General features: G+C 43.5%; 1 protein-coding gene across 2 annotated transcripts in view; it reads left to right on the top strand.

The window, feature by feature from the left end:
• The window catches only part of ESRP1 (epithelial splicing regulatory protein 1), a 56,324-nt gene that overhangs the window by 16,973 nt on the left and 16,581 nt on the right, over positions 1-22,770 (top strand). The window contains exons 5-13 of one of the 2 annotated variants that reach the window (XM_073329366.1): positions 521-619; positions 707-761; positions 4,384-4,494; positions 4,608-4,740; positions 4,861-4,903; positions 7,285-7,586; positions 9,824-10,042; positions 15,136-15,322; positions 18,869-19,034. In XM_073329366.1, coding sequence (XP_073185467.1) covers positions 521-619; positions 707-761; positions 4,384-4,494; positions 4,608-4,740; positions 4,861-4,903; positions 7,285-7,586; positions 9,824-10,042; positions 15,136-15,322; positions 18,869-19,034 — 1,315 coding nt within the window. Of the gene's footprint in view, positions 1-520; positions 620-706; positions 762-4,383; positions 4,495-4,607; positions 4,741-4,860; positions 4,904-7,284; positions 7,587-9,823; positions 10,043-15,135; positions 15,335-18,868; positions 19,035-22,770 lie in introns of both variants that reach the window. The other variant, XM_073329365.1, reaches the window with a different exon arrangement.

Raw genomic sequence — 22,770 nt, 5'->3', positions numbered from 1 at the left:
GTGAGAGATGCCATGTAATCTATATTAGGAAGTACTTAGCAACCTCTTTTTTTAGTTTTTATAAGCATCTAGTCGTTGTTTTAATTTGCCTTTTCCCTTCCCGCAGAAAGAGAGGTTTTAATCCATGTGGAGCATTTCCCGTGGGGATTACAATTGCTATGGTGAGATTTAAGAGGGGACTCCAATCTATTCTGAATGCAAGAAGGTCTTCGACTTTCATTAAATTCTACCAAATAATTTACACTTGTTATGGGAGCTCTTTTAGCATCTCTGCTGTGCTGTCATCAAATGCTTCCTAAAGTGATCTGGTGTTCTGGGAGGTGACAGTGGTTGGGGGAGGGTGTTTGAACTGTCAAGATAACTAAATCATGAACAAGAACATAGATGTACTATTTTAAGTGTAAATTGACTGTGTCAAGGATACCATGAAAGCTTGTTGGCCCATGTGCAGGGTGGGGAATTCTCTGTTCAGTTATAAATTCATTTACTCCATGACTGTTGACTTAACTTCAATTTACAGATTTAAATCTTGAAAAGAGCAGTCCAGCATGGCATTTTGGAGCATCTCAAGTGGAAGATATGGGGAATATTATTTTAACACTAATTTCTGAAGTATACAGTAAGCAATAGTAGTAAACGTGGGTTTGGCTTTTTATTTTATTTCTCCAAAATGTTGGAGAGAAATAATTTCTGCCGTGTTTTGTAGATCACAGATTTGCAGATCCAGAAAGAGTGAACTATAAATTTGAAAGTGGTACCTGGTAAGTGAAGTGTGTGTTTGTTTGTTTTTAAGTGCTACAGCTAAAGCATAAGTCCAAAACCTGACCTACACTTAAAATTTCTGTACTTAGCTACACTTGCAAGTGGTCTTTGTATTTTTTTTTTTAATGTCTTCTCTTTTGCTGGGAAGTTGCTTTGAAAAAAAATTTAATAGGTTGCTTAACTGATAGGAGGGGTTGTAAAACGGAAGCATATGCCGAGTATCTATCCTATGCTGGACTTGAACGGTATTGGTTAAGAGCTGCTACTATCTCCTGAGTTGTGTTAATAATTATCACTGATGATGGTGAACACACTGTCCTATTAAACAAAGATAAATAAGTTCTTGTTAATAACCCTATTGACTTTTGGCTTTGTTTCAAGTGATGATGGGGGAAAAAATATTGGCTCAATGTATCTTCATGTGTCCAAGACCGTACGAAAAGCCATGTAGAATTTTTCTAATAAATTATAAAGAAGTGTCTTTTAAAATATGTTTAGTAATGACAGCACAGTTTATGCAATTGCCGTGGTACCAATTATGAAGCAAACTTCTTAATCTCACTCATCTCTTTTTAGCATATAAGATGATTCTTCTCAATGGTATTACTAGATGCTTTCTAAGCAGTGCCTGCAACAGAGATTAGTGTCAGAATTGGTCTTATTTAGAATCTTCTTCGTGAATGATCTGGAAGAGGGAGTAAACAGTGTGGTCATAATAATCACAGGTGCTACTGGTATTTGCAGCTCTTTCTAGCTCAGTAAAGCAAGGGAAATACTATGATCTAAAAAGATCATAAATAATGGCAGAAAATAATAAAATTCATCTAGTAAAATCTATTTAATGGGAGGGAGAAATCTGGACTGCAACAATGAAATCTGGGAATGACAGCAGGCAGCAGGTTAGATAGGAGTTTGCAATGGAATACAAGAGTAAAAGAGTTAATGCAATGTTGAGCTATCTGCATAGAGGCATATTCTTTGAAGGGTTAAGCATTTTGTATTCTGAAATATCAAACTCTGTGCTCTTCCTGTAGACTCCTGCTCATCTTCTAGTCTGTAAAATGGAATTTCCTCTATGCGCATCAGCTTTAAATGAGTCCAGTAAATGGTTGAAATGGACTCCTCAGATCAAAACAGTCTTTTCACAAAATCAAAATTCTACCTATTTTTTTGAGTCTATAAAATGAGTCTGCCTTGATTGCTGCTGTGTAACGTTTGACTCAGATAGGTGCTTGGATGTGATGCACAGGAGTGTTAGTGAATAACAGAGCTATTTCTGGGTCCTAGTCACCTGACGTGGGCCAGAGTTTCAAAAAGATTAATTTAATACCCTGTTGCATGATTCAGATCAGTATTCAATAACTCTGTTATCTATTGAGTTAATAGTTAATCATAGAATATTAGGGTCTGAATGGACCTCAGGAGATCTAGTTCAACCCCCTGCTCAAAGCAGGACCAATTCCCAACTAAATCATCCCAGCCAGGGCTTTGTCAAGCCTGACCTTAAAACCCTCCAAGGAAGGAGATTACACCTCCTCCCTAGGTAACCCATTCCAGTGTTTCACCACCCTCCTAATATCCAGCCTAAACCTCCCCCACTGCAACTTGAGACCATTACTCTTTGTTCTGTCATTTGGTACCACTGAGAACTATCTAGATCCATCCTCTTTGGAACCCCCTTTCAGGTAGTTGAAAGCAGCTATCAAATCCCCCCTCATTCTTCTCTTCTGCAGACTTAAACAATCCCAGTTCCCTCAGCCTCTCCTCATAAGTCATGTACTCCAGCCCCCTAATCGCTTTTGTTGCCCTCTGCTGGACTCTTTCCAATTTTTCCACATCCTTGTTGTAGTGTGGGGTCCAAAATTGGACACAGTACTCCAGATGAGGCCTCACCAATGCTGATTAGAGGGGAATGATCACGTCCCTCGATCTGCTGGCAATGCTCCTACTTATACAGCCCAAAATGCCATTAGCCTTCTTGGCAACCTTCTGACTCATGTACAGCTTCTTGTCCACTGTAACCCCAGGTCCTTTTCTGCAGAACTGCTGTCTAGCCGCTCTGGGATGCAGGCTCTGGGAGGGAGTTTGGGTGCTGGAGGGGTTCCGAATTGTGGCGGGGGTTAAGGCGCGAGAGAAGCCTCGGGGTGCAGATCAGGGGGAGATAGGGTGAGAGACAGAAGAGTGACCATGTTCAGGAGGCTAATTTCCCATAATGAAACATCTCATCCAAAACTAAGCCACATGATGCAATTCTCAAGCCAGCAGCACAACTGTCCATGACTCCTCCAGGAAGCTAAATTATAGCCATGGCAACTGGATTTTTTTTGTCATGTCCAGTCAAATATAGAGGATAATTGAGGGACTTTATACTCTGTAAATTCACTGCTGTAGAATTTGCTGCAAAATCAGCCCTTTGCTGCAGAACTATGCTCCAGTAAAATAATCTTTTTTAACTATACTTTCTCGTCATTTTGATTACGAGCAAAACTTCCCAACATGAACGGCATGTAAACAATGCAGTGCTGCCTGCCTTAAAGGTGAGAGGACAAGTAAATCTCCAGCCTTAATGCAAAAGTAATCTTAAAAAGGTAAAGGAAATGGAAGCCAGTTGATAGGGCTAAAAGTCTCTCACTGACTTATTTTCTGAAAGTCACGTTGATCACATATCCTTAGATTGGCTTTTGCATCTTGTTTTGTGTGGGGCCTTTGGAGGAAGAAGATGACAAATTTATAGCCCTTGACCAATTTATAGCTTCCCTGGGTGTTGCAGACTCCCTGCTGATTACTATCCAGCTGTGTGGGGCTGAGTTAGTCCTGTGCTGAGCCACCATTGTGACCTCTAGCCACAACATGGGTGGTGGCTGAACGACATGTGAGGTAGCATGATAGTGGCCTGAGCAAGGGACTTGAATTCTAAGCTCTTTGGGCAGGAACTGTCTTTGTTCAGTTTGTACAGTGCTGAGCTCAGTGGGGTCCTCCTGGCTCATGACAAGGGTCCCCAGGCGTGACCACAATATAAATAATAATCCCTGTGCAGATACTAACTTCCTTTGTGGTCCTGGACAAGTGGGATATCCTGTTTTTTTTAATTTTCTCATCTGAAAAAATGGGAATAGTACTTCCGCACTGGATGGTGCAATTTAATTGTTTGCTCTAGTAGAGAACTGCATAAAAGCAAAGCATTGGGATGGGGTGGGGAGCACCTGGAAAAGACACATACAACTATAATGGAGATGAGACACTGGGGAGCAAAAGAGACAGACCAAGAGAGGGGGAAGTGGGAAAGAGACTGCTTAATTAATCCATGCGTTCTGTGTTTCTGCCAACAAAGAATAGGTGTAAAGGTGAAAGAATGAGAGGAAAAGGGAGGGGGAGTAGAGAATAGTAAACAGAAATAAGGGAAAATGACACTGGGATGGATGGAATGAGCCAGATAAAGGAAAACACACTTATGACTCTTATATTTGCAATCTTCCCACTTGAGTGAACGTCCTCAATCCTTGTCTGACAAACGTTGAACATGAGTTTAAGCTTATGAATAAATTACAGTTATGCTTGCTGTCTGTGTGGTAGATATTGAGGATGGGGAAACTTCAGTGTGTGTTTGTGCTTTATCTGAAGCAGTAAGATGGAACTCGTAGATGATAACACCATAATCAGAGCAAGAGGCTTACCATGGCAGTCATCTGACCAGGACATCGCAAGATTCTTCAAAGGCCTTAATATTGCCAAGTTAGTTACCAGCAATATATACATTTATGGCTTTGCAAGACGGAAACGGTGCGTGCTCTGCTTCAGTGATTCACTCTTGTGCCTCCTTTTTCCTTGTCTTGACTCTTTTTAAGGGGAGGTGCTGCACTTTGTCTCAATGCACAAGGAAGGAGGAATGGGGAAGCTCTCATCAGGTTTGTAAGTGAAGAACATAGGGATTTAGCACTACAAAGACACAAGCACCACATGGGGAATCGGTACATTGAGGTATGCCGTAGCAATGGTTGTTTTTTGTTTTTTTTAATCTCTTTGATAGGACTACCATGCCACATATAATTGTGTTCTGTTTTTTTTGTTTTGTTTTGTTTTTCCCCCTTCTTTCCCAAGGTGTACAAGGCAACAGGTGAAGATTTCCTTAAAATTGCAGGAGGTAATCCACTTTTTCTTTTGTGGGTGGAGATGGGATTCTGTTCCAATAAACACCTGTAACTTAGTTTCAAATTACGAAGTGTTTCTATTGAACGTGATCTCTGAATTGGCTCATAGAATGCGTAGGTAATGTGCTGAGATTGCTACCTACTCTGCTGATCATTACTGTCTTACAGTTTATGTTCTTCTTTCCTTCACCCCCACCTTTATGCATATCGATGAATTGCAATAAAAACAGTAAGGTCTCTGGTACAGGGACTGTCTTCATTCTGTGTATACAGTGCTTGGCAATGGGGCTCTGATCCCTGAGGAGCTACTGTGACATAAATTCAATATGTTCTCTTCCTTTCAAGGAGTCAGTCAGTTAAGGATCTTACCAGACTTGTTCCTGAATTTCATTTGGTACATAATTTTCCTGGGGGCCATGGCTTCCATGTAATCAATTACTGAAAAACATAACTTGAATTCTTTCAGAACAGTGATATAAATCTGTTCTACTTGTTCTCTGTTGTATACAAATTTGTGTGTGAAAGCAAATGAGTTTCAAAATATAAATTGTATTTATTAGGGATGAAACTGGTTTTTATTAAACAACTTAAACTTTTCCTGTATCCTAAAATGATCTTCCTTCCAAGGGAAAGTTGATCACCAAATACTGGAAGGGTGCAAAAGTGTTTTGTAAACCCTCACACCATCTTCTCTCTCAACTCCTCTCTTGCCCACCTGGTCTTAACTGAAGGGGTTGGATAAGGCCCAACAAGCTGCCACCCACATCTGCATTGTTGGGTCTCGTTCTCAGGGGCCAGACAAGCTTGGTATAGGAGTGACCTGCTTCTCTGTTCCCTGCAGGCTTCAGTAACCTAGTACTTAGAAGCAGCAGATACCAATACTCTGAAACTTTAAAGGCGACCTAGAAGGGGAGCGTGTGGCTGAGAGGGTTGGTGATGGAATGTAGTGGTGCCTTTGACTTCTAGGAGTATGGCTAAACTAGAAGAGGTATGGGTGATTGGCGTGTGTGTGTGTCTTCTAAAGTTTGGCTTTAAACATCTTTGTCCTCCCTCCCCCCTTTTTTAATCCTGGTCTAAACATAAAGTAGGTCACTAGATGGACCCGATTTACAATCTGTTTCTTGATTGACTCTGCTGTCCATTTTCCAGAAAACCACCACTGTGGGCAACTACAGTAGAGACAAAGGACAGAGTAGGCATGAAAACTGACTCACCTGAACCTTGGTGAGGGTCCCTGGGAGGCAGTGCAGATACACTTGTGCTTATGCTTGCACTTCACTTCTATGGCTATTGAGCCAGGTTGAACTTGGGTCTACATGATGGTCAGTCTGGCATATCTTAAATACACAGGCACACCCATCCCTAAAATTGGATATGTCAGTGGTTTGTTCAGTGGCCCTCTTCTCCCCAATCCTAGCAGTAGAGGATGGGATTTTCAAAAGCACCTAAATGCATGGGCTGTCAGTGGGGCTTGTGATCCTTAGTCACTTAGGTACTTATGAAAACTCCACCCACAAGGTGTTTGGTTTTTTTTTAATAATATTGACAAGCAATGGCAAACAGATGGATCTTGCATTTCACCCTGTGAAAATGATAAGATTTGTGGCTATCTGTATGTGCAGCAAAGTATTGTACTAGTTGTTCTGAGGTTGACTGGGGGATATTACACAATCTATGACTTGATTATTTCATAGCTCACTCTGGAGAGCTGACGTGTCTTGGGAAGAGAGAACCAAGTTTTGGGTTAAGAATACAAATTGACACCCTTCCAACTGGCTGTAGATAGGATGCCTTTGATCACTTTACTGATTTTACTCTGGAATTACATTGGAAACCTAAGCAGTGCTGATAGACTCCCATCTAGTTACTGAAGGCAAAACTGGCAAGCTTCTAAAGGTGACAATTGTATCAAAGTGGAACAGAAATCCTGAACCTTCCTAAATGCACTTTTTTGCTGGTAGTTCCCAGGCCATTGTCTGGGAGAGTTGGTGTCTGAAACAACATTTCAGAAATAGGTATTTAAAAGTAAGGCTTGGAATGCACCAGAGAAGTCATTCCAGGAGCATCTGTGCTACCATGTGAGAGACTAGTGCTTGCTAACTGGGCATAGACTCAATGTTGTAAATGCAGCCTTCTTTTCCCCTTGGGTGAGGGTGCATCTCTCATTTAAGCAATCAAAGGAGCGGCATTCTAGGCTTCAAAGGGAGGAGTGTCCCATATAATGACATTTCTGGCTTTCCAGGTGGCTTTTGGGTGGGGAGAAGCCATGTGAATTTCAATTCTGCACCCTAGGTGCAAACAATCCATACAGGTAGGGGGTTGCTGTCTTACATATCTGTGGTGTCTCGACTTGGATTTTGTGGTTTTGTTAAAGGTACTTCCAATGAAGCAGCTCAGTTTTTATCGAAAGAAAATCAGGTGATTGTCCGGATGCGAGGTCTTCCTTTCAATGCAACGACAGAAGAAGTGCTGGCGTTTTTTGGCCAGCACTGCCCTGTAACAGGAGAAAAGGAAGGAATCCTGTTTGTCACATACCCTGACAACAGGCCAACAGGAGATGCCTTTGTGTTGTTTGCTTGTGAGGAATATGCACAAAATGCACTAAAAAAACATAAGGACTTGCTGGGTAAAAGGTACATTGAACTCTTCAGGAGCACGGCAGCAGAGGTTCAGCAGGTAGAGTGAAAACTTCCAAATGTCTTGGGCTCTTCTAATCAAAAAACCAGTCAGGAGGACACTGGTTGGGGTGTGGTTGGGGTCTTGAGGAATTGCTTTGTATCTGTGTGGGAGGAGAGGAGTTTGACCTCTAAGAGTCAAGGTCGAGGTCAGAAAATGTTCCTTGTGAAGCCTTTCATAATCAAGAGTTCTGATCCCTGTTTGTATGCATGGTCAATCCGCTCACTCTAGCAACTGTATTTTTATTTAAACTGCGTTTTTTCCTCCTGCTAGCTATGCAGGCAGCATAATTAAAGAATATCAACAGGACCACTTACTAAGTTCTGACCAGTCATACCTGGGCAAGCCTATTGCACATGCAGGGTTTGCACAGGCCCAGTGGAAGGCCTCATTTGGCTTGCAGAACCTCTACTGGAGGTGATGCAGATGGCGGCGCTCAGGCTGATTTCAGGGGGTTGGCAATTACAATAAGAACATCTAAATTGAGTACACTTGATCTGGAATCACTGGGACACACAAGTAGAGCTTCACAATCCCACTTCTCATCTTTTGAGTTGACCTGCATTTGAAGATTGTCTCACGAACCGCTAGGTATCTAACAAATCCTGTAAAGTATCATCAGAAGGCTGAGATCTTCTGCTTTCCAGTGCTATATAACATTAAATGGTAGTCCTGGTAAATTTAATCTGGAGTTGACTAAATTCTGGAAAACAAACCACCACCAACCAGTAAAACCCCTTGTTTTCTGAGAGTTCAAATTTTCCATCTTAATTGCTTAACATTAGCTTCTGTCTAACGATGACTAACTTGTTAGAGGCCAGGTCACTGTAACTTATTGCAAGTTGCATGGTTCATTTTGGCTTCATAGCAGCATGTCTGTGTCAGCTGCTATCATGCTGCCTAATCATGTTGGTATTAGTACATTCTAGGAAAATCTAGACAACTGTCCTTGGCAGAGCAATCCTTAAAGGAGAGGAAAGAATATTGTGCTTTCTGTTACCAAAAGTGGTGGAGATTCAGCTCTCCCTCCTGTCCCTGGCTGGGGTAAAAGTAGTTCCACACCGCTCTCCCTCTTTATCTTATACTGTGTGAGCTCCCCCTCTGTTTCAGTCTGCGTTAATCTCTGCAGCGAGACACAGATTGTGAGGACAGCAGTAGAAGGGGGCAATGTACTCTGGGATATCTTGTCAAGGAAATAGGACCAGCCAAACCAGTTACAGAAACTGAGAGTCCTCTCCATGCTGCAAACAGTATGTTGAACTGGCTACCAGCAGTCAATCATGTGCCAGTCTTGGTCACAGAGACTTGTTACACTGGACAAATGATGAGGAAACTTTCCACCACTGCACGAGTACACATGCTGCTCAGCTGATTGGTACTAACAGTGGAAATGCTAGTATAGCCTGACCCTTTGTCATTTCTGCCCTCTTGTCTCACGCACAAGTTTTGAGCAAACCTGGATTTTTCATAGATCTGGAGTTTGACTCTTTCTATAGAGCCTTGTCAGTGCAAACAGATGAAAACATGCGTAATACTGCTATATGCATAGATGTTTTACACAGATGTGATCAAAGGAAATGATTGAATATTCACATAACTCTGGTAGGCAGGGTTCTTACTGTTTAAACTAGAAACAATACATCTTAAGTGTAACATGATCTTTTTGGCCAAATATAATTACTTTTAGCTGACAGATGGTGTTGCTGCATGGGCTACTTCTGTCATTAAATAATGGCTTACACTGTACCATAGCATGTGAAACAAAGATCTTCTAGTTTCAGGACTATTCTCTTCCTCCTCCTTGACAGTGTAGTCTTGTGTCTTGGTTAACAGCTGCTGCTTTTGTCATCTAGGCTGGATGCATTTTATTGGAAACAACTCTTCTATGACCATATAAAGTGCTTTGGGATCCTACAGGATGAAAAGCATTATAGAAATGTAACTTACATAATTAGTAAGTTGCTGCTTTGATACATCTCCTGGTACAGAGCACTGCAACTTGCAGTCTGGTCAAAAACAAACCAAGATGACATTTTCAAATAAAGCCACCGAAAGACTTCAGACTTATTCAGAACTTATAAATTCAAGCTGTATTTTATCCTTGATTAAAATCTAGTGCCTAGATGACTTACCTTCTAAGTATTGCACAAGTTGACTATAATTTACAAAAATTCCATCTACATTCAGTTCAGTAGAACAAGCTTGAGGTCTCACCATTTCTTTTTGTTTTTGTGCAGGTGCTGAACAGGTACTCTTCTACACCTCTCGTTCCCCTTGCAGCTCCCCCTATCCTTCCTGTGTTACCTCAGCAATTCATGCCTCCGACCAATGTCAGAGACTGCATACGTCTGCGTGGTCTTCCCTATGCTGCCACTATAGAGGACATTTTGGAATTCTTGGGGGAGTTTTCTGCAGATATTCGGACCCATGGGGTTCACATGGTATTAAATCATCAGGTAGGTAGACAACAGGAGAATACAAGTCATGGTTGCCAATGTGCTACTCACCACATATATGCTAGTGGAAAAGCAGGGAAGCAGCCTTGATAAAGCCCCTAAATGCACAAAAGTGAGACCGCTACTGATTCTATCCTCCAAGAGTGTAATGAAAATAATCAATAGTTTTTCACAGAACCTAGCTGCTTCAAGGCATTATATTTTTCTAATACTGGACCCAGTGTAGCCAACCAATTGCTAACAGGATCAACCAAAAACTTGGTATGGTTATCCGTAAATGTATGTAGAATTATTTCCATTGTCTGTGAATAGGTAATGTTGCACATGGGGTTTTGAAAGCAGGATGTGTTGGGCTGTATATGGTGAAACATACAACACCACACTGAAAAGATTAAAAACATTTCAGCTCTTTTCCTTGATGATTGTAGGTGAGGTAGTGGGGGTGAGGAATCTCTTTTTGTGGGGTTATGATTAAAAAACAAACAAATACATTAATGTAGTGTCTCTATCTTGTGGACATAAACACATTATTAAAATCTTTAGAATTTACTTGCCATTTTCTGCATCACATTCAAGTAACTAAGTATTTGAAATTTAATCTCTCACAACCTACCAAAATCTCATTTAAAATTATTATAAAGGCAAGTTCATATTTGTAACTTGGTTAAAAAGCATATCTGTCACACGCTCATGTAACATCTTTTAATGGGGCACACGCAAAGGGACAAGCATGTGTGTTGCTATTTGGTGATTCTGTTAGGGTATCACATTGTGTACCCTATATATAGGCTTGGCAGAATTCATTTGTTTTTTTAATTTAGATGGATAATATCAATATTAATTTTTAAGCATTATGTCTGTCTATTTAAATTTTCACAGTTGTGGGAAATTATGGGTGGTGTCAAAAGTTCAGAGGGTGTCAGATAACTAATGATAGTCGATATTGAGATTCAAAAAGTTAGAGCTTTATAACCGCTAAAACACAATTATCAATGTCATATGTCAAAACATATCAAGTAAATATCCCTAAATCAAATGTTAAATTCTCAAGCAGCATTTTTCTTAATTTGGCGGTCTATAAATTTCTATTGTAATGATGGAAATATTTTTTTTTGGTCTGTTTGTATGTGTATGGTGAAATAAACACTTACCAATAAAATCTAATACTTCCAAGCCTACAGATATAATTAGAAATCTGCAAAAAATATTTCCTCTTTTCCATGGGATTGCAGATTAAACTGTTCCATTTACCCAACCAAAATATACAAATTGATACTTAATTCCGTACTCAACAAATCTTTAAACTCATATCGAAATCCTTAGAAACCTGATAACTGACCACTCTGAACTAGCAATTTTAATCTATCAATTGTTCCCATTCTCCCATGGCTTTTGATATGGGTATGGTTAAAATTTTGTCATGATTGCTTTTAGTAAAAGTCACAAATGCATCGTGGACAATAAACGAAAATTCATGGAAGCCCAAGACCTGTCTAACTTTTACTAAAAATAATGAGGGGGGACTGATTGCAGGGGAGGGAGGGGGAATGACTGAAGCCAGAGGGGAGGGGAGGATATGAACCTGGGCCCTGCTGAGGAAGGTGGGGAGGGTTCCCACTGCCTCAGCAGCTGACAGCTCTATGGCTCCGGCTTCAGAGTTCCAGGTCTCTCTCTCTCCTCCCCCTCCCCTCCCCCGCCCCCATCACCTGCAGCAGCTTGGCACTTCAGGAGGGGGCCCCAGCCCCAGGGCTGAAGTGGAAAATGTCACAGAGGTCTCTGAAAGTCACAGAATCCGTGACCTCCATGACATAATTTTATCCTTTGATATGGGGTTAATGATATGTTTGACTTAATCCATGAAGGCCTGGTCTACTCTAGACAATTAAGTCAATTTAAATCCACACTCTTTGAGCAGCATAGTTAAGCCAACCTAACCCCACCAGTGTTGACAGCCCTAGGTCAACAGAACAATTCTTCTGTTGGCCTACTTACCACTTTTCGGGAAGGTGGATTATCTACACCAATGGGACAACCCCTCCCATTGGTGTAGATAGTATCTACACTGAAGTGCTGCAACGGCGCAGCTGTGCCGTGTAGCATTTAAAGTTCAGACAGTCTCTAAGTAAAAAAGCTGATATTCAACAACATGAGTTTCATCTGAAGCTTGTCCCTTCAATCTGTCTCACGTGTTCAAACTGTGTGTCTGATGTCTTGTAAATTACTCTGGACATGAACCATAATCTGTTATGACGACAACACATACACTATCCATGCTCAAATTATCTTGGACTGGTGTTTTGCCATGCTTGTCCCATTCTCTTTGGTTTTCTTCCTGGCCTGTGACATTCTTAAAACTCACTACACTGCGTGCTCTACTAACAAGAAGAAGACAGTCCTTGCACCAAGACTCTTGCAGTCCACTTCAGACACTGACAGTACAGTCTAGATATGTGAGACACATGTTCCAAACTTGGACCACTTGCTCTATGGTGAGTGGCTGAAAGGTGTCACAAAAGTGTGGGTTTTTTAAGGAAGGAGGCAATTGTGCAAATGCAGCCATCTCTTCAGGGACTTTAAACCTGAGACTTTTATCACTCCAGTACAGACCTCTACCACTTGGGCTCAAGGATTAACTAAATTGGCTGGACTGCCAATTCAAAGACTGATTTTAAATGTCCAGAGACGGTCCAGGAATAAATTAAATGCATAATTTGTCAACACAGCATGAGTGCCTGTGGGGAAAATGTTGGTGAAGAGATCTGCTGTCTTGCCATCTGTTGCTCTCCTTGCGTCCAACGCAGCATGTAGTGGTAGACGGGAATCCTGCCACAACTGCAGTGTGGGAGCAGAGCTCCTGCTCCAGTGTAAGGATTTGTCTGTACATTGTCTATTCAGGAATACTCTAGATTTAGACAAGAGCTTGAGTGGGTTTAGCTGCCCTAGTGACCCCTTCTGCAGGGGAAGGAGAAAGTTCTTTATTGCAGTACAGCCTGTGGTTATGACCATGGTTCATCTCCACTCTTCCTACATATCACAAAGATAAGCTCTGCGTAGGGCCTGAATTCCCTCCTGTTCAACCTCCCCAAATCCTAGCCCCTGCATAACTGAGCTGCACCAGTTGGGCTCTCTACACCTGGTAGGCAGGGTTGGCATTTTCCTCTTGCAGAACCTTCCAACTGAGGAGTTGAGCTTCACCAATGCTGGTGAATTCAACTGCACAATACCCATGTTAAGGGTTGCTGATCACCCTGATTATACCGATGGGGGTATTCAATGTGACAGAGGAGATTAAACTTCTTTTCCAAAGTCACTGGTAGTGTCCATCTCTTGGTATGCTCATATGTTATGAAGGTCCATGTCTTGTAAGCTTGGCCATTTGCAATTTAAAAGCAGCAGTAGCTTGCAAAGGCGCACACATACTTGCTTCTGCCTCAATAAGTAACAGACACTGGCTATGTTGGGAAAAGCTTTCTATGATTGCAACCTGATGTAGATTAATGGGTTTCTTTTGCAGTGTTGTAGCCTTGTTAGTCCCAGGATATTAGAGAGAGAAGTTGGTCCAATAAAAGATATTACCTCACCCACCTCGTTTCTCTAATAGATTAAAGGCATCATTCAAAACTGCTGCCACAGTGCACATGAGAGAGGTTAAAGTTTTTTGTCGTGCTTGAATTGTATGGGGGCCTTGTGAAATAATGTTAGCATTTAAATGTCAAGCTAAGCACTGAAATTAATCAATGCCTCACCAACTTGAATACAATCACACCTTTGCTGTCGTCATTGCTTTTTGTCTCCAGGACACTGTTCGTCTTTATATAGGGAAATGTGCTCTCTGAACAGAGGACTAAAGTTCTTAGGCCTTATCTACTCTGGAAAGGTGTTTTTTCTGTGTGTTGTTTTTTCGTTCAGTGTAACCTAAGACATGCGTTTAAACCAATAATTCTACAACTATAAACCATCCCATGCTGTACCCTCCTCCCCATTAGGGCACTCTTCTGATATAAGAGTGGCTTTTTTGGGGTTCAGCTTAGGTCCCTTCCCAAGCAACATAAGCATAAACGGGGGAAAAAAAGGTCTTCTAAATTCTTATTTTTACCAAAGCTATACTTGGAGCTAACATGGCATTTTTATTCTCTATTCTGAGCCATAAAAATAGTCAGGCTATACTATAGATAACAGCTTTACCTAAATATTCAAAACAAATAACAGTAGAAGGCTGACAAATATTGATGTAATGGACAATGGGCAGATCAGCATTGAGTCAGCAGTGTGCCCTTGCTGCCAAGAAGGCCAATGGCATTTTGGGATGTATAAGTAGGGGCATAGCCAGCAGATCGAGGGACGTGATCGTTCCCCTCTATTCGACATTGGTGAGGCCTCATCTGGAGTACTGTGTCCAGTTTTGGGCCCCACACTACAAGAAGGATGTGGATAAATTGGAGAGAGTCCAGCGAAGGGCAACAAAAATGATTAGGGGTCTGGAACACATGACTTATGAGGAGAGGCTGAGGGAACTGGGATTGTTTAGTCTGCAGAAGAGAAGAATGAGGGGGGATTTGATAGCTGCTTTCAACTGCCTGAGAGGTGGTTCCAGAGAGGATGGTTCTAGACTATTCTCAGTGGTAGAATATGACAGGACAAGGAGTAATGGTCTCAAGTTGCAGTGGGGGAGGTTTAGGTTGGATATTAGGAAAAACTTTTTCACTAAGAGGGTGGTGAAACACTGGAATGCATTACCTAGGGAGGTGGTAGAATCTCCTTCCTTAGAAGTTTTTAAGGTCCGGCTTGACAAAGCCCTGGCTGGGATGATTTAATTGGGGATTGGTCCTGCTTTGAGCAGGGGGTTGGACTAGATGACCTCCTGAGGTCCCTTCCAACCCTGATATTCTATGATTCTATGATCATGGGCCCAGGCAGTAGTGAGAATGTAAGTGTATTAGAACCGTTGATTGGTGCAGGAGTTGGGGTGGTAATGGCCAAATAGTCTTTGTAAAAGATGCTGCTAACATTGCAAGTGACTCCTGTTTTGGCACCACATGAGTATTTGTATTGGAACTATAGATTTGCTCTTGTTCTTTTTCTTGGTTTTTCAGGGCCGTCCATCAGGAGATGCCTTTATCCAGATGAAATCTGCAGACCGAGCATTTCTGGCTGCACAGAAGTGTCATAAGAAGACCATGAAGGACAGATACATTGAAGTCTTTCAGTGTTCTGCAGAGGAGATGAACTTTGTATTAATGGGGGGCACTTTAAATCGAAATGGCTTGTCCCCACCACCATGTAAGTTACCATGTAAGTTTTGCATGGTTCGTGGCACTACTCTGCGCTGTGCGCTGGTAGGTGTTGGAGCTTCTTTCTCTCTTCCCAGTTCTTTGTAAGGTATATTAAATGGGGGTGGTAATGCAAGGCTTTTCCATCTGAAATCAGCAGTAGCCTGTGATCGTTTTTCTTTTGGTTGTGGATTACTATGACTGAAGAATTACTTTCAAATTATACTCTTGCTTTTCCACAGACGAACTTGTTTTCTGCAACTTAACTTGCTCTGGACAAGCAATGACTCTGAAAAGAAACTTTGCCACCTAGAGCCGAATAAAAAATTAAATATGAATTAGTTTATCACTGTGTCTGTGGACTCCATGCCCCTCCCTCTCTTTTAAAGGCTAATTCTTGCAACCACTGGTAATGCTTTTTTCTGAGTCTAAACACAAATATTCTACCTGTTGAACAGCTGCTAACCCCTGGACTCTTCCCTGGACATCCAAAATGCACGGTGTTAAGGCTGCTGGTGTGTGAGTGAAATATATATTTAGACATGCAGCTAAGCTAGCCAAATAGCTTGGTGGATCAGAAAACAGTGCTTTTGCTTCAAGCTGTGCTCCTTACTGGCTATGAGTCATTTGGAAAAATGGGATTTTATCTAATATTTGGGAGAAAACAGTTTAAAGGCGCAGGGGTTGACTTAATCTGTTTAAAGTAAAATTACTTTGAACCCATGGGAAAATAATACTTTGCTTCAAAGATCACAGATGGCAGGATAATTGAGGTACGATCCTCCTATTTATTCAGAAGAAATGAAATATTCTAAATCCAGCCAGGTTGGTTATGACCAGTGCTGTTTGTTTACCTGTTGGTTCCTTGGTAGCCCATAGAGCAGGGGTCGGCAACCTATGGCACTGTGGGCCGGTGGCCGGGACCCCGGCAGATAGTAACTGGGCCAGCGGCCGGGACCCCGGCAGGCAACAGCGTGCCATTAAAAATCCTGGCAGCCCTGGCCCGCTCTTCTCCACCCCTCTTCCCCCTCCCCCCACCCCGCCACTGGAGCAGGGTGAAGAAGTTTGGTCTTGCCAGCTGCTGCTGCAGGGCAGGCAAGGTCCCCCCATCTCTTCCGTGGACGTGCTGGGTTCCTGCCCCTCCTCCTCTCCCTCCCTGCCACCGATCAGCTGATGGCCCTTGCAAGGGAGGGGGAGAAGTGGAGCCGCAGCACGCTCGCTGCTCTGGGGAGGAGGTAGAGAAGAGGTGGGGATGGGGCCTTGAGAAAGGGGGGGTGGAATAAGGGCATATCCTCTCCAGCCCCCTGCCGCCCTGGACAGGGGGCTGGGAGCAACCCCAGGACCCTAGCCCACACCCCCAGCCCTCTGCCCTGACCCCTGCACACCCCACATTCCAACCCCCTCCATGAGCACCAAATGGGAGCTCCTGTGCGCGCGCACACTCCCATCTGCACTCCTCGCATCAAATGGGAGCTGCCCAGATAAGCACTCCACACCCAAACCTCCTGCCCCAACCCTGAGCCCCCTCCCTCATCTAGCTCCTGGCAAGACCCTACGCCCCAACCCGCAGCCTGATCCTTCACCCCCAGCCCTGTGCTCAGTGCAGAGAGAGGAAGAGAATGGGCTAGAACCAGGGAGAAGGTAGTTACCCACTCTATGTGGGAAGGGCCGGGATCCCAGACCAGCAGCGGGCTGAGTGGGGCTGGCAGCCGGGACCCTGGCTGGCAGGAGCCAGCGGACGGAACCCCAGACCATCAGTGGGCCGGCCCCGCTCAGCCCGCTGCTGGTCTGGGGTCCCGGCCGCCGGCCCCGCTCAGCCCGCTGCTGGTCTGGGGTCCCGGCCGCCGGCCCCGCTCAGCCCGCTGCTGGTCTGGGGTCCCGGCCGCCGGCCCCGCTCAGCCCGCTGCTGGTCTGGGGTCCCGGCCGCTGGCCCCGCTCAGCCTGCTGCTGGCCTAGGTGAATAGAACCCCCAGACTGGCAGTGGGCTGAGCGGGCCAATGGCATAAGATCAGCATTTTAATTTCATTTAAAATTAAGCTTCTTAAACATTTTGAAAACCTTGTTTACTTTACATATGACAATAGTTTAGTTATATAATATATAGACGTATAGAGAGACCTTCTAAAAAACGTTAATGTATTACTGGCACGCAAAACCTTAAATTAAAGTGAATAAATGAAGACTCAGCGCACACTTCTGAAAGGTTGCTGACCCCTGCCATAGAGAGCTGGTCCCAGTCTAGTTTCTAGTGGACAAATACTTGTATCAGAGAAACTACCATCATCATAATAGGTCCCCTTGTCAGCAGAAAGGCAAAGGCCTGAATGGGAATGAGGGATAGACAGGTCACTCTCCCCCAGAAATGGGGCAAGTATACTCTGATTCTTGTTCAGAGACTTCTTTTGTGAAGGTTCCCAGAGTAAACTAATGAACTCTGCTGAAATCAAGGAAAGTTTTTGGATTCCTGAGTTTCACCTTCTTACAGCTATGAGCACAGGTGACTAAAAGTTCAAACAGGCCATGTCCCCTTATCTGCTTGTGATGGGGGAAGGGAGGAGTTGAGTCATCAGATGGTCTCTTCACAACTGCTGGTCCTTTTTTTAAAGTGTGATCAGTTTTGCCATTCCTGGACATTTCTAGTCTGTCTAGATTCATCAGAATATGGTGTTGGAAAAAAGGAGAGAGAGACTACTCTCAAGGGCTTTGGGGAATAGTCCTCCCCTCTCTCCTCCCCGGTTCTTGTATGTGTGCAACTTGTAGAAACACCCTTTGTTTTTAATTTGCATTATCCTGTTAAATGAGGTGGTGACATGGTGGGAAGTATCAAGGAATAATAAATATAATGGGCTAGTTAGGAATGGAGATCCCTTAAATTGAAGGAATGCCCTGTATAATGGGGAAGATTGGACCGATGTTATATCGGATGTTGTCAAGCTTTGCTCTTGTCTTTTGAAGAGAGGAGACTTAACTGATAACTGAAACTAGGCCAGTAAACCAACTCATCTCTTTGGAAAGAGAATTTGTTCCCACAAATCATAGAATCCTAGAAATGTAGGGCAAGAACGGACTTTGGTAGGTCATCTCGTTGAATCCCCTGCACTGAAGCAGGACTAACTATTACCTAGACATCCCTGATCAGTGTTTGTCTAACCTGTTCTTAACCGCCACTGACTGAGATTCCACACCCTCCCTAGGCAATTTGTTCAAGTGCTTAACTGTGCTGATAGTTACGAAGTTTTTCCTGAAGTCTAATCTAAATCTACCTTGCTGCAATTTTATGCCCATTACTACGTGACCTGTAGTCTGTGATTAAGGAGACCAATTTGTCACGTTTCTCCCTATAATAACCTTGAGAGCAAGAGGTGGCTTCTGTATACTGTCACATACCTTTTTTGTTGTTGTTTTGTGATTTCTACACAGATAACTTTATGTAAATTAAAATGTGAGGAAGCTTTTTTCCAGGTTGGAAAGACTCTAGATTTACTTTGAGGCTGTCTTGCTGAATATGCTGGAATTTGGTGAACCATGTTAATCTATCCTCCTTCGGTTCCTTTAGGTCTTTCTCCTCCATCCTACTCACTTCCAGCTCCTGCAGCAATTATTCCAACAGAAGCTGCTCTTTATCAGCCCTCCGTGCTTTTGAATCCACGAACGCTGCAGCCCTCTACAGCATACTATCCAGCAGGCGCTCAGCTCTTCATGAACTACACATACTATCCCAGGTAAGGCAATAAGGAAATGAGGCAGGAACAAAGAAGTCCTTTTACAGCAAATGCACGAAGCTCTCAAGAGTATTGGCTGCCATGCTGAAGGCTTGTGCTAGAGGGAACAGCCTGCTCAGTATTTGAGCAGGGTAATTATTTCAGAATCCACAGGTGGGGTTCTAGTTTTGGAATGTCTCAGGTGGCAAATTTTAATGTATGTGTAAAATATTGGGCACTTTTCAAAAGTCACATGCTATTCAAATGACCAAGTGACTTAGAAGCACATTTGTTGTTGCCTCTCCATGGGAATTGTCCTCCTTTCATTAAGGGGCTTTATGTGATTTTTACCTGACACAGTTTGCTTCTTAAAATCAGAGGTTTGCACTAATGTCTTTTACCAGAATTTTGCCTCTTCTGACTGATGCCCTCCACCCTCGAGGTAACTGCTTTTCAGTGGCTCTGTACAGTTAAAGGATTTTGTAAACTTTGATTGGGAAAGGTGCTATATAAATATTCCCACGTGCTTCAGTGCAAGTTGATTGACTAATGTTCTTTTCCCCCCTTTCTCTCCTCTGAGGGCTTTTAGCTTTTCCTGGTTAAAGGAAACAAACACCAGTCTCTTGTGGGTGGGGTATAGTGAGTTTAATGTATACTTCAGTCGGAAGGTAACAATCTGTTCTGATTGGAATGCAAAGTACTTCATACTGTCAAGATTGTATGAGGCCTGATCTACGCTACAAAGTTAGGTCAACGTAAGCCATCTTGTGTCAACCTAGTTGTGCATGTGTCTACATTTAAACTTGTCTCCCACTGATATAAGCACCACATTACAGCGACACAGTAACGCCATCCCCCGTTGAGCCAGGGTTGATGTACTGAGGTCAATGCAGCACGAGTGTAAATGCTGTTGCCTATGTCAACCGTAACAGTCCTCCAGCAGCTGTCCCACAATGCCTGACACTGATAACTCTGCTCACAATGGTAAATGCCCAGCGGTTACAGAAACCGAACGGCCTCCCTTCCCATTAAAGCCTCATGCATTTTTTGAATGACTTTTCCTGATTGTCCAGCTTGACAAGCACATCTAGCAGCAGTCCATTGTTGTGTACAACTGCCCAGCTGACCATGCAGGCTACGTGCTCCAGGGGCACTCTGGGATGGAGTAGACAGGAGATATTGCATCTCCTGGGCCAGTGAGGAGAAGAGGCTGTATAGGCCCAGCTATAGATCCACCAAAGAAAGGTGGACATCTGTGAGCAGATTGCATGGGAGATGCAGGCGAAAGGTATGACGGAGACTGGCACCAGTGCCATATGAAAGCAAAGGACCTGCGTCCCGCTAACGGAAGGCCGGCAGTTTATCTGGTGCCGAGCTGTAGACCTGCCACTTTTACAAAGAGTTGAACGCTGTACTTGGCGGAGACCCCGCCCCCACTCTACAGACCAGTGTGGATACCACCAAGACACCCAAGTCTCGAGCCCCTGGCAAGGATGAGGAAGAGGTGGAGGAGGATGTGGGAGTAGGAGGTCCAGCTACACAGTGAGCCAGAACCTGTTTGAGACTCCACCGCAGTCCAGTCAGTCCTGGCAGTTGAGCACAAGCGAGCCTGATGCAGAGGAAGCAACCTTGGATAAGTGTGTAAAATGTATTTCCCATTACAGTGATGGCACCCTCAACTTACCAGGACACAGCTGTTGACGCTTCATTAATTTACTTGTAGTAGAAGAGGTAGTGTTACAACAAAAAGAGGTAAAATTTTAGGGGAGCAAGGGAAGGGAGTTCTGCATCTTCACTTTCACTTTCCATTGGAACTATTCTGACAATGGTACCTCTGTGTTTTTATTTGCATCTGCTGCCATTGCAGCCTTGAGGGGTTCCACCTCCACACCTGTGGAATGCCCAAGCCAGATAACGAGAAAGAAGAGGACTCAGGCTGACACATGCAACACTGTCTTGCAGGATCTTGCTAAATCAGACGGTGAACAAGGGGCCTGGAGGGTGAACACAGCAGGTAGCCTGTAGAAAGGCCCAGGAATCTCAAAAGGGAAAATGGAGTCAGATGCACCAGGACATAACAGGGCTTCTCTGGCAGCAAACAGATGCTGACGACTGTTGTGGAACTACAGGTTCAACAATCATGGGCTTGCCACCCTTTGCAGTTCATGGAGAACTCCATTACAGCATCTCCTTACACACCGTGATCAACATTCCACATGGTATCAGGAGGCCGCATCCCTCCTCCTACCACTTCACCCCAAAGAACATTAAGGACAACCACACTTCTCATACACTGACCTGAGACAGCCATGGTTGCTGTATGTGTAAGTAAAATGGACATGAATGTTCTTTCCTTGAAGTTCTGTTCCATTAATTTAAGTTTTTAATGCATTTCCATTTAAATTGCACAGACTTCTTCTTGGACTGACTTTATTACTGAATAAAATTCTATTTGGAAAAATAGTCTTTATTAGTTCACAACATAAACTGCAGAGAGCTTAGCAGTTCTGAAAGGACCTACTTCTTGCTGTACAGTGTGACAGCACATAGGATCAGTGACACAGTGTAATAATCATACATGTACAGCAAAAGCTGCAAAATTAATAGGTGTATTGACTGTTCTGTTCAGATGTACACCATGCATCACACAATTCCTAACAGACCCCAAAACAGCAGGACCAGATAGAGCACAATCCACCACAGTGCATTACTATGGCTCACTGTTAAAGTGCTCTTTCAAAGCTTCTCTTAGCTATATAGCTCAGGGCTGAGCTCTCCTAATAGGATATGCATGCCACCTATTGCTCCACAGCCGTTTGGGAACTGCATTGCTGTAAATCCATCCACTACATCCTGCACATTGCTCAGAGTCACAATCCTGCATAGCAGGAGGCAATTAATGGCCCTGCACACTTTCATGACAATGGGGCCCCACAGTGGATTTTCCATTGCCAGAATGATTTCCCACTGATTGGTAGCAATCCAGCTCTGCAAGTTTCCACAAGGCGATTGCCACTCACTACTCCACTGTAAATGCAGCTCTCATTTTGGTGCCCTAGCACTGGAGGGCTGGGACAAGCTCAGCACACAGATCCAGAAATATGGCCTTGCACATCCAGAAGTTTTGCAGCCACTACTTGTCGTCCCAAGCCTGCATTATGATGTCATCCTGCCAGTCAGAGCTCGTTTCTCGGGCCCAGAAGCGGCTCTCCACCATCTGCAGCTGCTCTGTGAACACCACCACCAACGTTAGAATTGATTCACAATATATCTCACAGCTATCTGTCCTCCAATAAATCATCGTATTCCCCACTGATTCAGTTCTTCTTACAACTCTGCAAATATCGGAGGAACATGCATTCTGTGCTTGCAACACTTATGATAATAGTGCAGAACTGTGCAGGCTCTGTGCTTTTGTCAGAGATGGTGGACAGTAAGGAGGGCCATGTGGATTTGTTTTTTGTTTTGTTTTTTTTTAAAAAAAGGTGCAAAAATTATGAGATCTAAATAGTTGCATGCTGAGAAGTTGAACCCTTGCTCCCAGTCCCCCATGTGCAACTCGTTTCTGCCTCACCAGGCATTGTTGAAACTTCCCCAAAAGACACTGTGCTGGATGGTGGTGGGTTGTACACTGGGATACCTACCCATGGTGCACTGCACCGTGCATCGACACAAGTGCTCCTGGTGAGTATCTGCAGTGCCAATAGGAGGAGCTAAGTATGCATGCACACAAGCAATATATGAACTGTGGTAGCTT

This window comes from Lepidochelys kempii, chromosome 2, assembly GCF_965140265.1.
Source record: "Lepidochelys kempii isolate rLepKem1 chromosome 2, rLepKem1.hap2, whole genome shotgun sequence".
In the NCBI taxonomy this organism is placed as follows: domain Eukaryota; kingdom Metazoa; phylum Chordata; order Testudines; family Cheloniidae; genus Lepidochelys; species Lepidochelys kempii.
Note: the sequence above shows the minus strand (reverse complement) of the source record. Positions and strands in the feature narration are given on the sequence as shown.